Source organism: Danio aesculapii, chromosome 8 (genome assembly GCF_903798145.1).
Source record: "Danio aesculapii chromosome 8, fDanAes4.1, whole genome shotgun sequence".
NCBI lineage: Eukaryota > Metazoa > Chordata > Actinopteri > Cypriniformes > Danionidae > Danio > Danio aesculapii.
The window spans coordinates 22,251,660-22,272,152 of record NC_079442.1 but is presented as its reverse complement, the minus strand read 5'-3'; the positions used below and the strand labels follow the sequence as shown (position 1 = coordinate 22,272,152).

At 36.0% G+C, this 20,493-nt stretch overlaps 1 protein-coding gene across 2 annotated transcripts in view; it reads left to right on the top strand.

The window, feature by feature from the left end:
• Positions 1 to 246: 246 nt before the first annotated feature.
• The window catches only part of oxct1a (3-oxoacid CoA transferase 1a), a 154,988-nt gene continuing 134,741 nt past the window's right edge, over positions 247 to 20,493 (top strand). Inside the window, exons 1-5 of one of the 2 annotated variants that reach the window (XM_056463412.1) lie at positions 247 to 435; positions 2,084 to 2,192; positions 3,416 to 3,506; positions 15,375 to 15,510; positions 15,678 to 15,827. In XM_056463412.1, coding sequence (XP_056319387.1) covers positions 337 to 435; positions 2,084 to 2,192; positions 3,416 to 3,506; positions 15,375 to 15,510; positions 15,678 to 15,827 — 585 coding nt within the window. In that variant the 5' untranslated portion in view covers positions 247 to 336. The remainder of the gene's footprint in view (positions 436 to 2,083; positions 2,193 to 3,415; positions 3,507 to 15,374; positions 15,511 to 15,677; positions 15,828 to 20,493) is intronic. The other variant, XM_056463410.1, reaches the window with a different exon arrangement.

Genomic DNA, 20,493 nt, shown 5'->3' with positions numbered 1-20,493 from the left:
AAAACTTGTGTATTGATAACTATCTTATATTTCACTAGCATCACTGCGAGGACACGTTTTAAAACCGATTCTGCGTTGTTGAATCTTGAACCACCCCGAAAGATCCATCACGATTCGTGAACGCTGAGCAACCGACCAACCGACGCATTAAAAAAAGATCCGACTCATGAGAATGAATCGGAAATTGCAAAATGGTAGAGTGAGGGTTAAATGCAAATAAGCAAATCGAGCCCCCGACACTCCCTCGCTTACCTCATCCCCGCCTCTTTGAGATCAACGAGGGCATACTGTCACCATCATTCACTATACACAAAATTAGGCCTGTAATTTGCAGAAATGGCGACTCTTAAAGCGCTATCCAGAGCGGAGAATATGCTTATCAGGAAGGTGACAGCGACGATCAAGACGAACATCCCGCGATTCTCCGTCGGCAAGGTCAGTGTTTACAAACAAAACTCGGTGCATCCGAAATTTAGCATGATGTCCAACGTGTCGGTGTTTCTATTTTGGTCGTTTGTCAACCTTGCTTCCCATTGCAGATGAAAGGTGGACGTTTAGGTAATACAAGGAAGCTGTGAATGTATGTATGATGCAGGAAAGGTGCATGAGAATGAATGAATGAATGAGCAAAACTGCAATTTAAAATAATCTGTGAATTACATATGAACTCGGACGTAAGTAAAAAAGTAATTTTGTGTTTTCAACAAGGCATTAAAAGACAATTAGCATTAACATGACCTTGATTTTCACAGTCATAACCATTCATTCATGTTTTTTTCTGTTTGTATGTTTCATTGTTGACCTGGAAACACGTGGTCACTAAGCAATTTTGGTTTGTTTCACATGTGTATATATACTGTTATTAATATTATTTTTATTTAATATAATTAATCATCTTATTTGTTAAATATGTATAATGTATATTTTTGTAATTAGTATTTTTATGAATATAATAGTATTTTATTCTGTAACAAAGAATAATGATTAAAATCAACACTGTTTCTCTATGAAGAAGCATTTGTTTTAGAAAGACACCATGGATTGCAAAAGTTCTTCATGGAACCATCAATTCCAGTAACGATCCTTTATTTTTAAGAGTGATGACAGCACTCATTGTCAAACCTTTCATTGGATAGCAGTAATCCAACTCTATGTCCCACATTTTCACCTTCTCTCTTGTTCCTCCCAACATTTGGCTCAATATCTATTATATTATATTATATTATATTATATTATATTATATTATATTATATTATATTATATTTAGACTAACCTGTTATAATAGCAATAGTTCCTAGAACCAGGAGTGCAGTTTTCCAGACAATGACCACTAAGATAGGTCTGTTTGGAGTCATATACAGTAGTTATGACAGTCTCAGGCAATTGTCATGTGATTATGAGGTTCATAGAGTTGTTCTGTATACATATAGAGCAAGAACCTTCTGTTTCCAGGAATAACACAGTTGAGGGCAATAGTGGTTTATGTCTTGAGCTTTTTTATTGGTTATTTGATCATAATGACTCAGTGTGTTTTATTTAGTGTAACTACTTAAGGCTGCTCCACATCCAAAACAGAAGCAAATGAATTATTTATTGAGGCGAAGTGATAAGCGATCAGCTGTTTCCTCTCCTTGTCCTTTGCGGGAGCATTTGTGAGGTCAAACACACACTGTTGTGTAAGCAAATAAAGATATAAATGAAATGGATGTCTTGGCTCAACTCCCGGGGTTTATTTACCACGTGAACGTCAACACTGGACAACAGTCAAACCGCTGTAGTAGATTGGAGCGAAATTATTGCGTTTGACATTTTTTTTTTTTTAAATCAAAGGTTGAATTATTTAGGACTCCATTGTAAATGGTTAAAATTTGCAGTGACGCAATAAATGGAAAAGTCCACTGTTGGTCATTATTTAATTGTTATGCCATTATTTCATAACTTTTATTCAGTGGAATGTTTGGCAGGAAGCTTAAAGGAATTCCATTGTAGTGTGGATTCATTGACTGCCAGCTGAAGTGTGGAAATCTGTTTCAAGTGCTTTTCTGGAGTGGTTCATTCATTCATTCATGTCTATGGTTGGCAGACATGTGGCTGTTACTTCTCCACTTCAAGTCAAAGGTCTGCACAGTTTTATTCGGACCCTCTAGATGCAGTCAAAGATATTCCTAATGGAGCGACTGTTCTTGTGGGAGGTAAGGGTTCTGATTGATCATAAAATATATCTTAATCATTAACTGTCTAATTATCAGTTTGACATCTGTTGTTTTTTTGTGTTTTTGGAAGAAGTATTTTATTCTCAACAAGACTGCATAAAAATACAGAATGTTGTACAGCAAAATATGTACAAAATACAAAAACAGAATTACAATTAAATATATTTTTAGTATAAATTAGAGTTGTTGTTATAGCAAAGTAACACTTTATTATAATATATGCTTGCTACAGTGTAACTGTTCATTTAATTACTTAGTAGGATGTTTGTGGGATGTAATAATTATAATTATTCATAGGTAATTCAAAGTGACTCTACATGGAGCATGTGGAACAAGGATACCTTAAAATAAAGTTACCAAATAAATTTAATCTGTTACCACAGATTTGAATATTTTATAAAATAACCATTTCAGATTATTATCAGTGTTGCAAACTGTTACTATTGTGCAGTTTAATATGTTGCAAAAACTGTGATTGTTATTCTCAGGATTCTTTGATGAATAGAACGTTAATAAAAAAGCAGATTATAATTGTGTTTTGATCAATTATTAATCAATTTTGTTTTCTCCAACCCTGCACAGTTTTGCTCCAACCCTGATCAAACACAGCTAATCCAACTAATGAAGGTGTCCTGGCTCTTTTGGACACCTAGATTTTTTGGATCAGCTGTGTTTGATAGGGTTGGAGCAACGCTGTGCAGAGCTGCGGCCCTCTAGGAGTTTGAGGCCCATGACCTAGAAGGACATTTCTTTTCTACACCAATAGGACTTTATGAAACAAGTTAAATCAATTTTTGAGTATTTTTATGCCTATTTTATGTAATAGTTGTTTATTTAGTTTAACAAAATATTTTAAAAGTAATTTTAGTCTTGATTAAACTTAGAGATGAAGAACTGTGTAATTAATCCATAAACAAATTTTGTATTATAAAAAAAGCTTGCATTGTTATTATTAGTACTAATTATAATATTTAAAAAATTAAAATTTAAAATAAGTAATTTTAATTTATTTTCCCATCAGAATTTCCTTAGAAAGCCACATTTTTGCTTGAAGCTTATGTTTGTGTGTGAACATAAATAGTAAAATGCTTGCAAAGTGACTCTCAGACCAAACCGCAGTGACAAAGCTGAGTCATAACAGCAAGCAATTAATAAAAATCAAATAAATAAAACCTTTACTTTTGTTTTTCCTTTTTCCACAGGTTTTGGCCTATGCGGTATTCCAGAAAACCTGATCAACAGTCTGCTGAAGACAGGAGTGAAGAGTCTAACTGCAGTCAGCAATAATGCAGGGTAAGCCTTTTGCAGAGTAAACAACCTAGAAGTAAAAACAGTGACCATCTTTATGACTCTACCATTGAACTCCTGTTATTTCTAACACAGAACCAACTTATACAGAAGTATTAAAACCCCCAAAATACTGTTAGGGCTAACAGTAAACAATTCATGTGACAGATAGCCTACTATTCTCAAAAAAAATCTGAACATAAACAGCATCCGTGATGTTAGATTGATAATCCATTTGGAGCAATTTGAGTACTAGCACAGGAAAAAAACACAGTCATTCTAGATAAAATCTAAGGTCATTGAGTACAGTTCCAAAACATCGGTTGTTCTCTAGATGTCGCTACAAGAATTTCTCACTGAAATGACAACGAGAAAATGTCCACAACTAGCCACAAATAGAAAGAGATTACCAGTTTGAAGCATCACACCACCTTTTTCTCAGACAGGATAAACAGGTCTTAATCTGCCGAGTAGGTTAAGGCCTACTGGTGACTACAGATATGCATACAGGGAAATGGATAAAAATTCCTACTGAGTAGATGGATTTTAAAAGGCTTGTTAAACAGTCTATTTATTGTCTAATCTGACATTGATGTTTAGTTTACTGCTGCTATTGCAGCTGCTCTGAACATGTGATTTGACCCTGGTCTAAGTATATGCTTGTCTGTGCTTCTGGCTTTGTTCCAGTTTGGTTTTCTATGACTACTATATCATTGCATAATAAGAACTGAAAGTGTGCTAGTCATTTTAATCTTGACAATTGAATACAGCTCAAGAAGAAATCCATTCTGAATGCTTTATTTTTTTTAAATAGTTCCCTTACACCAATTATTCATGTCAAGTTGTTTGCAACCAAATACAAACTTCTCAAACTTCCGAAGAGAGTGATCAAATCCATTCTATATGCTTTATTTTTTTTAATAGTTATTTTTTACAGCAATTATTTATGTCAAGTTGTTTGCAACAGAATACAAACTTCTCAAACTCAAAAAAGCACCTTTTTAAACTCAATGTCACACTCTTTATTATCCAGAGTTAGCTTTTGGAATACCTCAAGAGGAGTTTTGACCTGTTTTAAATAGAACTTTCACTTCTCAGTTTTTTTTTTGACTGTTTGAAGCCTCTGTTCTTGGATGCATTGTTTGTTGTCTCAAACCTTGTTCTGCAAGTTCTGTATCTCTGAGGTGAAAACTATTTGGTACACCACGGAGAGACTGTGTGTGTAATGTGAAACCAGCATGGCAGCAGTGTTTGGCTTAAAGCGTGCATTGCTCTCACAGAAGGACTCTGTTTCCTATTTAACTTTTTTCCATCAGCAGCCCCTGCTGTTACTTTTAGCGCATGTTGCTCATTACTTTTATATGGCGTGCCAACTTGTTTTGAAGTAGTTATTGGCCACTGTATGTTGAAAGAGCTGCTGAAGCCCCGCGGCACTCTTTTGTAAGTAATTATACAACAGTTAGTTCCAGACCTTGAATTTGATTAGTCTGAAAAAGCATTGCATGACAGTAACCCATAAATTTAACTGCTACAACACTTAAATTATTTTCTTAATTTGAATGAAATCTTTTAGACACACACTGCCATTCTGTCCATTAGTGGAGGGGATTTATTGACTTGTTCTGCAGGTTACATTGATACTGTCTTAATGACTAAAGCCCTGTTCACACTGCGATTTCAGCCAAGATTTTGTCGTCTGAGACAAACTTGGGAAATCCTAAAAGATTCCTGTAATCCTAGGCTAAAATCTGTGGTTTTGATTATTATTTGACATATTCACAGACAGAGTTACTAGGCGTTGTGATCAAATCTTCCCTCCGATTAAGTTTTTCTGGCAATGTCCAAAGATTTGGACAAATTTGCTGCAGTGTGACTTCAGCTATGACAAGTATCACACCAAGAACAAATAAGAACGCTAAATCTGATGGCACACTCGTCACTACAACTTCAAACCAGTTCTGGGAAATGTCAAAACAGCTTTTTTTTTCTTGTTTTAAGGCATGCTGTGAGCAAAATTACCACTACTGTTTGTTTATGTTTGCCGGAGGTATTATATCAGAATGTGGGATAGTGAAAGTGTCACGGATGGATGACGTCAACGAGTTCTCTTGCGTGTCTTCATTGAAGTTCAGCCTGACGTTATGACCACTTAGACATTGGAGCCATGTTTGTGAAGTCTGACATTCTAGAAACGTTCATTATTAAAAATCACACAGTATGAGCATTGCCTTGAATTTTTAATTTAAAGATGTTATTCACCCAAAAATGATAATTCTGTTATAATTTACTCTCACTCCACTTGTTCCAAACTTGTTTGAGTTTTTCTTTTATTGAACACAAAGCAAGAAATTGGGATGAAGGTTGGAAAGCAGCAGCCATTGACTTATGTATTTATTTTTTTATGATATGGTTGATGGCTGCTGGTTTGCAACATTCTTTAAAATATCTTGTTTCTGTTCAACAGCAATTCAGTAAGGTTTCAGAACCTCTTAAGCCATTGCTGAGGAATTTTTCACTTTTGATTGTTTAAAAACATAGTTTTTTTCAGAAACAAAGCATGTAACAGTTGTTGTATCTGAAATGTCTAGTTTCCTATTAGTTAATTACACTCATAATCTTGTTCAAAGCGAAAATTTTTATAAACATTAAAAAGGTATTTACTGTTGTGTCATCGCTTTGTGTAATGGCCCATTTTCACTGAGTGGTATGGTACGGTAAGGTTCAATATGCTTTTATGGCCGTTTCCACTGTCAAAAGGTTCCTAAAAGTGAACCGGACCGTAACACTTTTTGGGTACCTTTTGCAAAGGGTACCTAGCATGCCAAAAGGGTACCAAAAGGTGAAGCTAGATTGGTTTACAGAGATGCGTCACTGGCTTCAACAAACATGAGCCTGACGTATGAAAGAACAAAGATGAAGTCGAAAAAAACAAAGGAGCAAATGATTCTTTCAGCAACCTAAAACATAAACAAACTGCCATGTTTAACTATTATCTTCACCTTTTGGACTATTATAATATATATTTATATATTATAACTCGTAATGACGGAATTACTCTTTAACAGAGGTTACATATGCTGGTGAAGATTAAAGATACAGATGAGAGGTTTGCACTGACTGGGCTATATTGCATGTTGTTTTTGAACCCAAATAAGGCCTTAAAGTATGCTGTGTGTAGTTTTTCTGTAATTGGTAACATGTCGAAGACTGTAAGGGTCTGTATGTGTTCATATATGCTGCATTTATTTATTTATTTATTTATTTATTTATTTATTTATTTATTTAATGTAATCGCAGATGTTACAGTAGGCTATTTTGCATCATTGATCTGCAGTTATAAACAAATCATGTTGATAGAAAGGTTAGTGATGAACATTTCTACACAAGTATTTATTTGTATAAAGCATCTGTTTTGTGAGAAGTGCTTCTCATATGATATGTGAACGACCTGTACAGCTTTACTTTGACATTTTTTCGAGCGAGAAACTTTCTGTTGTACACCACGCCCACCAAAAGAGTACCATTGGTACCCTTTTAGCAGTGGAAACGCCAGCCTGATAAAGGTGACCCTTACCGACCTGTACCGTACCGTACTGTACCACTCAGTGGAATCGGGACACAACATGGTTTAGTTCCCTTATAAACTGCAAAAAAATGTATTTTCTAGTGAAGCTTTCTCATCAGCTTGTGATTCTCATCAGTATGACATGTTTCACAGTGAATGCAGTGAACTTTATCTCTGGATGTGCTGAGAGTGTGACGTGCATTTCAGAATAAGTTGGACACCAGTTACTCATTACCTCCACATTAATAAGATTTCAGAGAAACTGCACTTTTCTGGCAAAATAAAAGCAAAGCATATTAGCGCTATTATGGGATGCATTTCATATTTCCACTCCTATTATTGAATATTAATTCCAATGATTTTTCAGTACACCTATTCAGTTGCATGTTAATGCAAATATCTGATTAGCCAATTACACAGCAGCTCAATTCATTCAAGACTAGCTACTGGGGTTCAAAGCTAGCATTAGAATGGGAAAGAAAGTTGATTTAAAAGTTGACTTTAAACATGCCATAGTTGTTGATCCCAGACAGACCAGTCAGATTACTTCAGAAAAGGCTGACAGATCAGATAAAGTCTGCGTGATGCGGAAGTTGCTAAGACATTTATTTCAGTATGTTGATGTACTTTTAAATTGAAATGAAGGACTGACTAGAGCATATAGGGCTTTATTTGTGTATCTTTTCCTCATAGCAAACTAACTGCAAGAGGGGCGTATTTAAGAATATTGTGCCCAAAGCAGTCAAACTGACATCAACAGAGATTAATTTTTACTCAAAGCATGGAAGCAAATAGTCAGATTTTGATTGAAGATTACCAAATAAAAAAAAAAATTAATTTCAGTTGAATAACTTTCAAAGATTAATTGTTCACCTAAAGAATAACAACGTGTGCAAGCAAAGTAAACATTGTAAATTTTGATTTCACATGGACTTTAACTCTTCTGCTGCAACATTCAGATGGTGAATAGAGTCAGAATTTGGCATAAACAACATGAAAGCATGGATTTATCCCTCCCGAACAGGCTTCTGGTGATGTAAGGGTGTGGGAGGGATTATATTTGGCACACTTTGGGCCTTCTAGTGAAATTTGAGTGTCATTTAAGAGCCTCATCCCACACTGCTGCTGACCATGTTTAAACTTTTATGACCACAATGCACCTAGCATGTGATGACCACCTTCAGCAGAAAAGCACACCATGTCCCAAAGTTCAGATCCTATTAAACTGATTTCTTGAACATGACAGTGTTCATTATAAAGTCTCCCACAGTCACCGGATCTCAGTCTTATGATGCTATCGCGTCAATATGGAACAGATGCGAAGACTTGACTTTTGAACTCAGGCTGATGCATTTAAAGGGATAGTTCACCCCAAAATTTAAATTCTCCTTTTTTACTCGCACTCTAGTGGTTCTAAACTTTAGGAATTTATTTCTTCTGTTAAACACAAAACAATTTGTTCTGAAGAATTTTGGGAAAAAACCCAATCATTGACATAATAGTAGGAACACATACTATGGAAGTCAATAGCTGTTTTTTCAAGATTCTTCAGCATATATGTATACAGTATATGTATATACAGTATTTGTTTTCTTTTATAACAGAAGAAAGAAGCTCAAACAGGTTTGGAACAAGCAAATGATGATAGAATTTTCATTTTTGGCTAAATTATTCCTGTACAGAATTTCTATCATGCGATTGGACCCCTCTGAAACACTGACTATACCCTCATAAACTATTACACACATTACTCAGTTGTAAGGCAGTAAAATATCAATATGCTGTTGTGTCCATTTTAAGAAATCAATACAAATGAGTGAGAAAATTGAAATGTTTATTTCTGGAGAGTATTGAAGACACCACCTGCTGGAGAAATGTGGCACTTCAGTTGATACAAACCTCCAGTGCACGTTTCAGCTAGCCATTCTGTGCACATCAGTTTTAGATGAATTATTTCAGTCCATTATACATTTGAATGGATTTTAAGTTTGTGTGATATTGATTAAAAATTGAAAATTGATGTTCTTTGGGATTTTCTTCAAAAATTATTTTCTGAAAATTGTTCTTGTTCAAGATTAGGGCCAGGCATAGGTGGCGACAAGTCCCTGTCTTAAAGTGATCGATCACCCAGAAATGACTCTTACCTCATCACGTATTCTTTCCAAAACTTTTGAGTTTCTTTTTTTTTCTTTTTAAGAAGATATCTTGAAGAATGTTACAAACCAGTAACTCTTGACACTCAAAGTATAGGAAGAAACAAATACTGTGGAAGTCAGTGGTTACCACACTGCAAAAATGCTTTTCATACTTAGTTTTTGTCTTGTTTCTTGTCCAAATATCTAAAGTTCTTAAATCAAGAAGCACTTTCTAGGCAAGCAAAAAATATTGTCTTGTTAACATAAGTGAGATTTTCCACAAAACTAGCGTAATAATCTGCCAATGATGCAAGCAAAATAATATTATTTCAAAGTAAATAACCACTACAGGATATTCTTACTTTAAAACCTTGAATTATAGGGTCATTCTAACTACATACAGTTAAAGTCAGAATTATTAGTACCCCTTTGAATTTTTTTTTCTTTTTTAAATATTTCCTAAATTATGTTTAACAGAGCAAGGAAATTTTCACAGTATGTCTGATAATATTTTTTCTTCTGGAGAAAGTCTTGTTTGTTTTATTTCGCCTTGAGTACAAGCAGATTAAATTTTTTTATGAACCATTTTAAGGTCAAAATTATCAGCCCCTTTAAGCTAATTATTTTTTTTTGCTGTCTACAGAACAAATCATCGTTATACAATGACTTGCCTAATTACCCTAACTTGCCTAGTTAACGTAATTAGACCAGATAAGCCTTTAAATGTCACTTTTAGCTATATAGAAGTGTCTTGAAAAATATCTAGTAAAATATTGTTTACTGTCATCATGGGAAAGATAAAATAAATCAGTTATTAGAAATGAGTTATTAAAACTTATGTTTAGAAATGTGTTGAAAAAAAATCTTCTCTCCATTAAAGAGAAATTGGGGAAAAATAAACAAGGGGGTGAATAATTCAGGGAGGCTAATTATTCTGACTTCAACTGTAATAGACTTTTAGACTTTTGCAAAAAACTTCAGCTGACACATTGTTAAAATAACTTACAATTAGGGCTGTCATGATATCTATTTTTGATGATACAATAAATAGCAACAAAACTGATTGTGATAAACAATATTATTGTAATTCTAAGACCATTTTGACACTGTAATAGCATCATAATGCAGGTACACTCTTACAAAAACACATAATATTTTATTTTCAAGAATGTTTCATTTATAGTCATTTTAGCAATTTAATAATTAGGCGTTGGAATTAGAACGTGAAAACGGATATCCTAAACAAACAAATAAATAATAATAATAAATGTTAACATAAATGTCAGGATCAAAAAATATTCCAAGACTCGGGAAGATTTCTGAGATTTTAATGTTCTTGCAGCATGGGAATCAAGAAGATGAATGCAAGAGGTTCCGTTTTGGTTGCTCAAAGGGCTGTCCTTCGAGGCCGGTTTTTATACAGGCATTTAAAACAGATGATTAAGCATTGTCTTTAATCATTGGTCTAAACAGTTTGTTTGGTAGAATCCTATTGATCATATAATCAAATCATTGTCACAATATTCTTGCAAATGGCACATTCCAACCATTCAACTGACTGAAAACTACAGTTGAGCATGTGTTATATCAAGAAGCACATACATTTATAACCTTAACTTTGGGTTTCTTCAAAAGTATACATAGACAGTGTAATACCCAAAAAGTTAAGGTAACTCAAATGGTTTGTTGCAATCGATTACCTCAAATGGTTTGTTCAAAAACGAATCCTAATGAGTACTGTGAACTTAATCCATTTAAGTAAATGAAGCAATTTGAGCACAGTAAAACCCAATAAATAAAGAGAACTCAAACCGTTATCATAAGTTATTTTGTTAGATAAGCTCAAGATTTGGCTTCAGTACTGACTAATCTAATGTATATGCACAAATACAATATTGTATAGTACGGAGACCCTGAAGGGATGTGATGTTGGGAAAAAAAGTGGGTGGGAGAAAAAAAAGTGATAGGAAAATAAGTTTTTGAGTTCCCTCACAAAGATGTTTTGCATTCTCGCAAATAAATTATAACGCAAAGATGACATACATGTCAACCTTCCCAATTTTGCTGGCATTCTCCTGTATTTTACCCTTCTATACCACTATCATCCTATCATCATGTATTTTCCCCTATCTCTCCTATCATTTCATGTATTTTTATTCTTGAAAGCATGTTAAAATTAATATAAAAAATGTCTGCATTCACTTTCTATTCATTAAAACTGTGCGTCGATTGTCGCCCTTCCTATGCAACCTCTGAATCAGTAAATGCATATATAAGTGCTGACTGACGGACGCACTCCATATGATGAACTGATCCCAGATCAGCTTCTGTACACGCCATTTAAAGAAGAGCTAAATGCAGGACTTTTTGGGATTTGGGTGTGTGTTTAAACAGACAAATACACTTAATATGTAAATATGTCTGTCCTGTGTGTTTTATTTTCATTTTTTTTTTCTCCCGTTCATTTTTTTTTTCCTACTATACTATTCCTACTTTTTTTTTTTCTTCCACTCAATTTTTTCCCCACTATCAGGTCTTTTCCGGGTCTCCGTATAGCTTCCCATTAAAAATATGAATTTTAAAGATAGATTTGTGAGGGATGTACTTGTATATGCTGAACATTGTATTTATGTGTGTCTGTGTACAAAAATCAGGTGACCTCTGTAAATTTAAAGTGTATATGACTTAGATAGCCACTTATTTTATACACATTCCTAAAAAGCAGTCTAGTCTTAAAGCACTATAAAACCTCTTTGTCATTTCTCTGGCTGAAGAAAAAGGCACATTAAGAGAGTTAATGAGAACATTGCATTACACAGTATGAGTCTAATTGCAACCTTTCTTGGTCCAGTGAATAAGAAGTCGTGACATAAGAAGTCTGTGCTCCCTGTTGATTGAATGAACCCAGAAAATATACATGAGCTTTAAAATGGCTGTATTAACTTTTATTAAACGTTTCCTCCTCATGTTCCACCAGAACGCCTTTGGTTTTAACTGTGTAAAAAATGCGTTCTGCTGCCCTTACTGACTTTAAAAGTGAGAAAGCCAGCAATGATTTTCATACCTCAGTGCATTTTAAGTTTCAATAAGTCATGCAGAATGTTAATCAGTGACAAAATCAGTTTTGAGTCACTGCTCCTGTAACGGTGCCAAACCTCACACACACACACCAACAAACTGAAGAGGTCTGAGCAAGCTGTAAAATTTCATTAGTTCCTTGCAGTTAAAATGAGTTGTGTGGCCTTTGTCTCTGTATTGCTGCGTGTTCTGAATTTTAATGACCTGAGAATGCTCAATGGACACTGGATTTAGACCAGGTTAGGGAATAAGTGCTACTTTTCCAACAGTAGTTCAGCCTAAATTGGACCTTGGTTTTATGGAAAAGAATATGTTTGTTTGACAGTGTTTGGAAAAGTTTGTTGATTTACACTACTGTTCAGCAGTGCAGTAAACTACTGTTAAACATACACTTATAAGACTTTTAAATTGTTATATTGCTGTTCTTTAGAACTTTCCATTTCTCCAGAATCCTGGAAAAATACATTGGTATGTAGAAAGTATAATGCAGCACAATTGCTTTTTAGGTCTGGTAATAATAATAATAATAATAATAACAACAATGGTGGTTCATTCTGCTGTGGCGACCCCTGATGAATAAAGGGACTAAGCCGAAGGAAAATTAATGAATTAATAATAATAGCCAGCAGCTATCCCTCTGTAACGCTCACATGGTCGCCCACTGAAGCCAAGCAGGGCTGCACCTGTATGAGAGAACACATGGGAAAGCTAGGTTGCTGCCGGAAGTGGTGTTAGTGAGGCCAACGGGGGGCGCTCAACCTGTGGTCTGAGTGGGTCCTTGCGCCCCAGTATAGAGAAGGGGACTCTATACTGCTCTGTGAGCTCCGTCTTTCGGATGAGATGTTATACTGGCCAAATTTGCCCGCTGACCTCTATCCATCATGGCCTCTTAACCATCCCCATGTCGTAATTGGCTTCATCATTCTGTCTCCTCTCCACCAATCAGCTGGGAAGTGGTGTGTTGTCTGGCTAAGTGGATGCTGCACACTGCTGGTGAATGAGGAGGTTCCCCTCAATGTGTAAAGTGCTTTGATTGTCTAGAAAAGCGCAATATAAATGTAAGGAATTGTTATTAATAATAATAATATTCATTCATTCGTTATCTCTTCGGCTTAGTCCCTTTATTAATCTGGGGTCGCCAAAGCAGAATGAGCCACCAACTCGTCCAGCATATGTTTTACGCAGCGGATGCCCTTCCAGCTGCAACCCATCACTGGGGAAACATCCATACACACTCACTCACACTCATACACTACGGACAAATTAGCCTAGCCAATTCACCTGTACAGCATGTCTTTGGACTGTGGGGGAAACCGGAGCACTCAGAGGAAACCCATGCCTACACGAAGAGAACATGCAAACTCCACACAGAAATGCCAACTGACCCAGCTGAGGCTTGAACCAGCGACCGACTTGCTGTGAAGCGACAGCACTACCTACTGCGCCACTGCATCGCCTGTTAATAATAATAATAATAATAATAATTACAACAACAAAAATAATAATAATTACAATAATAATAATAATAATAATAATAATAATAATAATAATAATAATAATAATAATAATAATAAAGTCAGCATTCTGCTTTCTGAAGGATCATTTGATACTGAATTAATGATGCTGAAAATTCAGCTCTACCGTTACAGGAAATATTTTGTTAAAAGTGCAGGATTCTAGGAATACAATTTATAATCTATCATCCTTGCTCATGGTTGCTCAATTTTGCAGCCAGGTTGTATTGAGCCAATCACATTAAGCAGTAAATGTCATGTGACTTCTGATAAATTTGGCATTTTACTGATCTCACCACGCACACACACTCCCTCACTCCCATTTCTAGTGATTATGACACCAGATGAGATTAAAGATTAAGTTCTTGCTTTTATTTGACATGTTTTGAATGTCATTAAAGGTGTATGACCTTTTTTCTGTTGTGCAGTAGCTAATGGTTGAAGTTACTTAACACTGATTGTGTTTTTACTATCAGGCTGATTTAGCTAATAATTCAAGTTACTTGTCGTTTATTTTAATTGTGAAATTTACTAGCAGTTTCTCACTGAATATTCTTCCTACACCAAAAATAATACAGTGTAGAGTGTTTTTTTTTTTTTAAATAAATAAGTTTATACAGGCTGACAAACATTCAAGGGTGTTCAACTACACACAGCTAAAGTGGTTTAAGGAAGGTCTGACTGCAGTACAGTTTCTTATCATTTTTCCAAATGATTTCACAGCGAGTTGCCATTCACATTCATTTAAAGGATCTTGTCAGAGTATCTGATCAGCAATTCACAGATTAAAATGATCTGGTCGAAGCAAGTCTCTAGTTAACAGTTCAGTTAATTGAATCACTGTCCAATTCTATCAAGTGATGTGGCCAATGTGATTCTTCAATTAACAATTCACTGATTCAAAATGATCCACTGATAAAAGTTCTGTACATATGGTAGGTCAAAATTAATAGCCCTCATGTGATTTATTTTTTTATTTTTTTCAAATAATTCCCAAATGATGTTTAACAGAGCAGGGAATTTTTCCACAGTATTTACGATAATTTTTTTTTCTAGAGAAAGTCTTAATTGTTTTATTAAGCAATAAAAAGCCCTCTTAAGCAATATTTATTTCGATTGTCTTCAAAGCAAACCACTGTTATTCAATGACTTGCTTAAGTACCCTGACTTGCCTAATTCAACCTATTTAAGCCTTGAAATTGCACTTTAAGCTGTAATATTAGTATCTTGACAAAATAGTAATGTATTATGTACTGTCATCATGGCAAAGATTAATTATTCTGTAATTAAAACTTGTTATATTTTGAAATGTGTTTTAAAAAAAATCTTCTCTCCATTAAACAGAAATTGGGGAAAAATATACAGGGGGGCTAATAATTACGAAGAGCTAATAATTCTGACTTCAACTTTATTGTGGCTGAAACCTGAAAAATGTCAAAAAGTGCAAAAATAACAATAAGCTCAGAATATACCATCTGAAATATAACCATACTGGATTTAATGAGTTATTACACAAATGCACAGTTATTTTGAAATATTATTCAAGAAGACATGTTTGTCTATATTTTGTGGTTTTATACAGAGTGGATGACTTTGGACTGGGTCTTCTCCTTCGGACCAAACAGATCAAGCGGATGATCTCTTCATATGTGGGGGAGAATGTGGAGTTTGAGAGGCAGTATCTCAGCGGAGAGCTGGAAGTGGAGTTGACCCCACAGGTGAGACCATCCTTTACCTGTACAGTCACAGTAGGCAATAGAAGCTTTATTCTCATTAAATAGTTTATTCCCCACCACGTGTATGCTAAAGATTTTATAGTACAATCCTTCCAAAACAAATCCAATCAGGTGGGTTTTGTTTACCCATTGTGCTTTGTTTATGGCAGGGCACGCTAGCGGAGCGGATCAGGGCTGGTGGCGCAGGTGTTCCTGCTTTCTTCACTGCCACAGGCTATGGCACACTCATCCAAGAGGGTGGCTCTCCTATCAAGTACAACAAGGACGGCACTATTGCCATCGCCAGTGAACCGAGAGAGGTCAGGTGTCACTTACCTTCCAGTGATATAATAATATAACTGATTATTATATAACTAGGGCAAATCAAGGCAAAGGCAGATTCTGCTTGACTAGTGTATTCAGCATTCAACTCCACTGTGTTATAAATGTGGTTGTTTATGTTTTTTTTGCAATAAGTTATAATTAAAAAGTTATACTGCGTAAGTTAATACGATCCAGAGCAATGTTTTCTACTTGTTTTTAAATATTATGAAGTAAATTTGGAGATTATCCATGGCAACTTTAATGTAAAATAGTTTGGTATTTTTATCTTTAACCCCTGCTCAAAATTAATACATATATAAATAATATAAATAAATAAATAAATGAAGACTTTCGAATGGCACGCGATATGTATGTCGAGCGCACGCTATATGTATGTCTATGTTATATGCATGCGATATGCATGTTGTGCACATGCAATACATGTGTCATGTGCATGCAATGTGTATGTCTATGTCATTCACTCAATACTATGTTGTGCACATATGATACTTGCGTTGTGCTCATGTGATATGTATCCTGTGCGCATGACATAGTATCACGTGACAAAGTAATCAATATTATTATGGTGACTTGAGAAAGCCAACATACTGTCAAAGAGCAAGAGATGACACTCAAGTGCGATTTGGGGAAACAGCCACTAGATGGCGTGGTGGCCATTTTGGAATGAAAATTCCATTAGAGCAACAGCATATTATAAGTCTGTAAAAGAAACTAATAAAAGTGCTGATGATTGTGATGGTAAGTGTTGTATTGTCGTCTTTCAGGTTGTTTCTCAGCTTTAATGCGCTTTTTAAATAACTAAATAAAAAACAAAGCGGCTGCTTGCCATGGCGACAGCAATATGATGCAATGGACAGCCGACTGCTTTCATTTCAAAATGGCGGAAACCGGGGCTGTTGCTGGGCGTTGCTGTTGCAATGGAACATTCTATTGAGTGTCGCCTCTTGGTCATTCTAAGCTCTTTCATACTGTTATACTACATAAACTTCTTCTTCTTCTGAGACTTATTTCTTTATGCATCTCCTCCTACACCGTTCAAGCTACAAACACCAACCATTACTCCAGACCTTTAAACTGGTCTGACTCGGGTTGCTATATCTTTTTCAACTGATCTGACTTATGGTTTTCCAAAAAAAAAAAAGACCTGGAAAATTCGGAAAAGTCCCTTTGACTTATCATTGGACCAAACTTTGTGACCTCATAATTTTGCGCCAGATTATCATACAGACTTAAATTTGGGCTCCTTTAGCTCAAACTACCAATCTGCCAACCACTGATGACCTTTCATCTTACTAGCCACACCCTAACGCCTTAGCAACCACTCAGAATAACCTAGCAACTGCCTAACAACCACTCAGAACACCCTAGCAACATCTTATCACCCCCCTAGCAATGCATCAGCAACCACTCAGAACACCCTAGCAACCACCTAGCAACATCTTAGCATCCACCTAGCAACACCCTAGCAATAGATTAGCAACTACTCAGAACACCCTAGCAACTGCATAGCAACAACTTGCAACCACTTAGAACACCTTAGCAACCGCCTAGCAACACCTTAACAACCTGTCAAAACACACTTGCAACCGCCTAGCAACCACTCAGAGCACCCTAGTAATGCCTTAGCAACCATTTAGAACACCCTAGCAACCGCCTAGCAAGAAACATGCCAATTCATACTAGAAACATGCAAATATATGTGTACTTATCTATCTATGCCAGCTTCTTAAGAACTACTTCAATTATTTAAACTTTGAAACGACTTCAAACTTTCAGATGAGGCTTTCTCAAGCCACCATAAAGTTTGTCTGCAAACTTTACTCTTCTAGTTTTTTTGTGCACTTTTCTCTGTAGAGCAGCAATGATTAGGGCATGAGAAAAATGAAATCACAACAAAAATTTCTGAAGGTTCCAACATGAGTTACCTCACAAGCTCTTAGAATTTGTGTGATGTTTTTGGTCTTTTCACACATGGAATTGGTTCATTTGTAACTGTCAATCACAGTCAATTGTTGTGAATTTTTGTTTGTGCAGTGCTTATAATCTTTTTTCTCTAACTTTAGACATTATACTAAATTTTAAACAAGCCAAATTGTTCCCAATTAAAAGGGTTGACCTTATGAAAAACTGCTGCACACCATAAAGGTTAATTTCATAATATGTTATATCAAAGACTATAGAATACGCAAGACATGTCACTCGTATACTTTTTGAATGGGGAAAAGTGTAATGGCAAAAAGCTTAGAATGACCAAGAGGCGACACTTAATGGAACGTTCCATTGCAACAGCAGTGCCCAGCAACAGCCCCGGATTCCGCCATTTTGGAGTGAAAGCGATCAGCTGTGCATTGGATCTTATTGCTGTCGTGATGGCAAGCAGCTGTTTGTTTTTTATTTATTTATTTTAAAAGTGCATTAAAGCTGCGATACAACCTGAAAGATGACAATACAACACTTACCATCACAATCATCAGCACTTTTAATAGTTTATTTTACAAACTTCTCATCAAAATTTCATTCCAAAATGGCCACCACGCCATCTAGTGGCTGTTTCCCAGATTGCACTAGAGTGTCGCCTCTTGGTGATTTGGTCAATATGGCGATTGAAGCCCCGCCTTCTAGTACAGAGGAGCCAATCAGCGATCGCTATAGAATGACTATTCTCCGGGGGGGCTTGGACCAGTTGTGAGTTTCTGCAGATTTTGTGTGATATGAACATTTGAAATTAAACTAAATAGACAGTTGTTGTTTAATTTTATTGGTGATTCCTAATATGTAATGTAATCCTAAGCTTGGCAAGTAGTTTTGGAGAATTTGATGTTTCCCCATTCAAACAGAATGCCTGAGCATTAAAGATGCGTTTCAAAGATGGCCGGCGTGTGAAATGACTTGCCTTAAAGGTACTTTGATTATATTCTCAAAGTTTTGCTCGATGGTTGCGTCTTTGGTGATGAAGAAAATTATTCACAACTAGTTGAGGGTAGTTCAGAACATCTTACTTAGCAAGTAAAGGCATTAGAGCTGAAAGCTAAAGTGTATGATAAGAGATTTGTTAAGAAAAAGAGAAGAATAGGAGCATGAGGAAGAAAGGCAGAGAGAGCGCGAGAAACATGGAACGAAAGAAGCTTGAGATGGACCAAGCTTGCCACCTCAAATAAATCAGGTTGAAAGCTTTTACTGATGACTCTGATTTCCATTTTGAGTCGTAACATTCATATCATTCCTCCTTTTCAAAGTCAAGAGGTAGACAAATTTGAGTTTTTTTTTTGCTCGTTTTGAACAAGTTCTCATCAATCGTAAATGGCCGAAAGCATTTTGTCCCATGTTGTTTCAGTTAAGTGTTATAGCAAAAACATAGAAAGCTTATTCCTCTTTGCCAGCCCTACTGAAAAAAACAGCTTAAACCAGCCTAGGCTGGTTGGCTGGTTTTAGCTGGTTGACCAGCCTGGTTTTAGAGGAGTTTGGGCCATTTCCAGGCTGGTTTCCATCAATTTCCAGCCTGGTCTTAGCTGGTCAGGCTGGAAAACGACCAGCTAAAACCAGCTTGACCAGCCTAGCCAGGCTGGGAGCCCATCCAAAACCAGCTATGTCTAGCTTAAACCAGGCTGGTCAAGTTGGTTTTAGCTGGATTTAGCTGGTCATTTTCCAGCCTAGGCTAAGACCAGGCTGGAAATGGCCAAAACCCCTTTAAAACCAGGCTGGTCAACCAGCTAAAACCAGCCAACCAGCCTAGGCTGGTTTAAGCTGGATTTTTCAGCAGGGAATGGAAGACTCTTTTAATTACGTAAAGTAAAAGCTTCTGTTCTTAGAATTTATAAGCTGGTTTGTGAGGTATACTTCCACAAATTTCATAATCATCCAAAAATTAATGATGGGATCTATGTTGAATTTGTTTGCATTAAGAATCAATGTTTGATTGGTCATGTGTTTCTGTGAAAGTAAAAGCGTACAACCAGTGCTTAATCTGTGAATTGCGAGGTCCCAGAACAGATCGGGGTAACTGATCCGGCACGTTACCTGAGGATATAGAGGGGGATTGTCGTGGACAAAAGTGAAGAGGGTTGGGGAGTCGTGGAAGAAAGTGAAAGTGAAAAGCGGATGGGGGAGGAGGGTGGTTGAGGAGGTGGATCGGTAAAATGAGGTGCCGGATCAGATTTCAGATGTTCCGGATCTGGTGTGTTCCGGCACAAATTAAGTCCTGCGTACAACACATATGATACATGTGGTCAAACTCACAGGACATCACTACTGTCTCATAGCCATAAATAGTCTTTCTCAGGACATCACTAGTCTATTGCACTCTCTGCTGTGATCTGCTCTTCTTTAGTCTTTTCCACCCTTCTGTCACTGTTGTTCATAGACTTAACTTTTTCATCTATGATATTTCTGAGATTTTCAATCAGGTTTAGTTCAGGACTTAGGGCTGCCATTTCATTATTATTCTAGTCTTTTCTGCCTCAAAAAGCCCATATTTGTTGTGATGAGGTCATTGTCCTACATGAAAATTGTTATTTGATTGAGCTTCTAATAAACATTTGCTATCTCACTGTATCTTAATAAGAGGCCAAACTCCTGCTACAGAAAACATCATTAAACAATGACACTTCACCTTCACCTATGCTGAAAACGTATTTGCCCTAT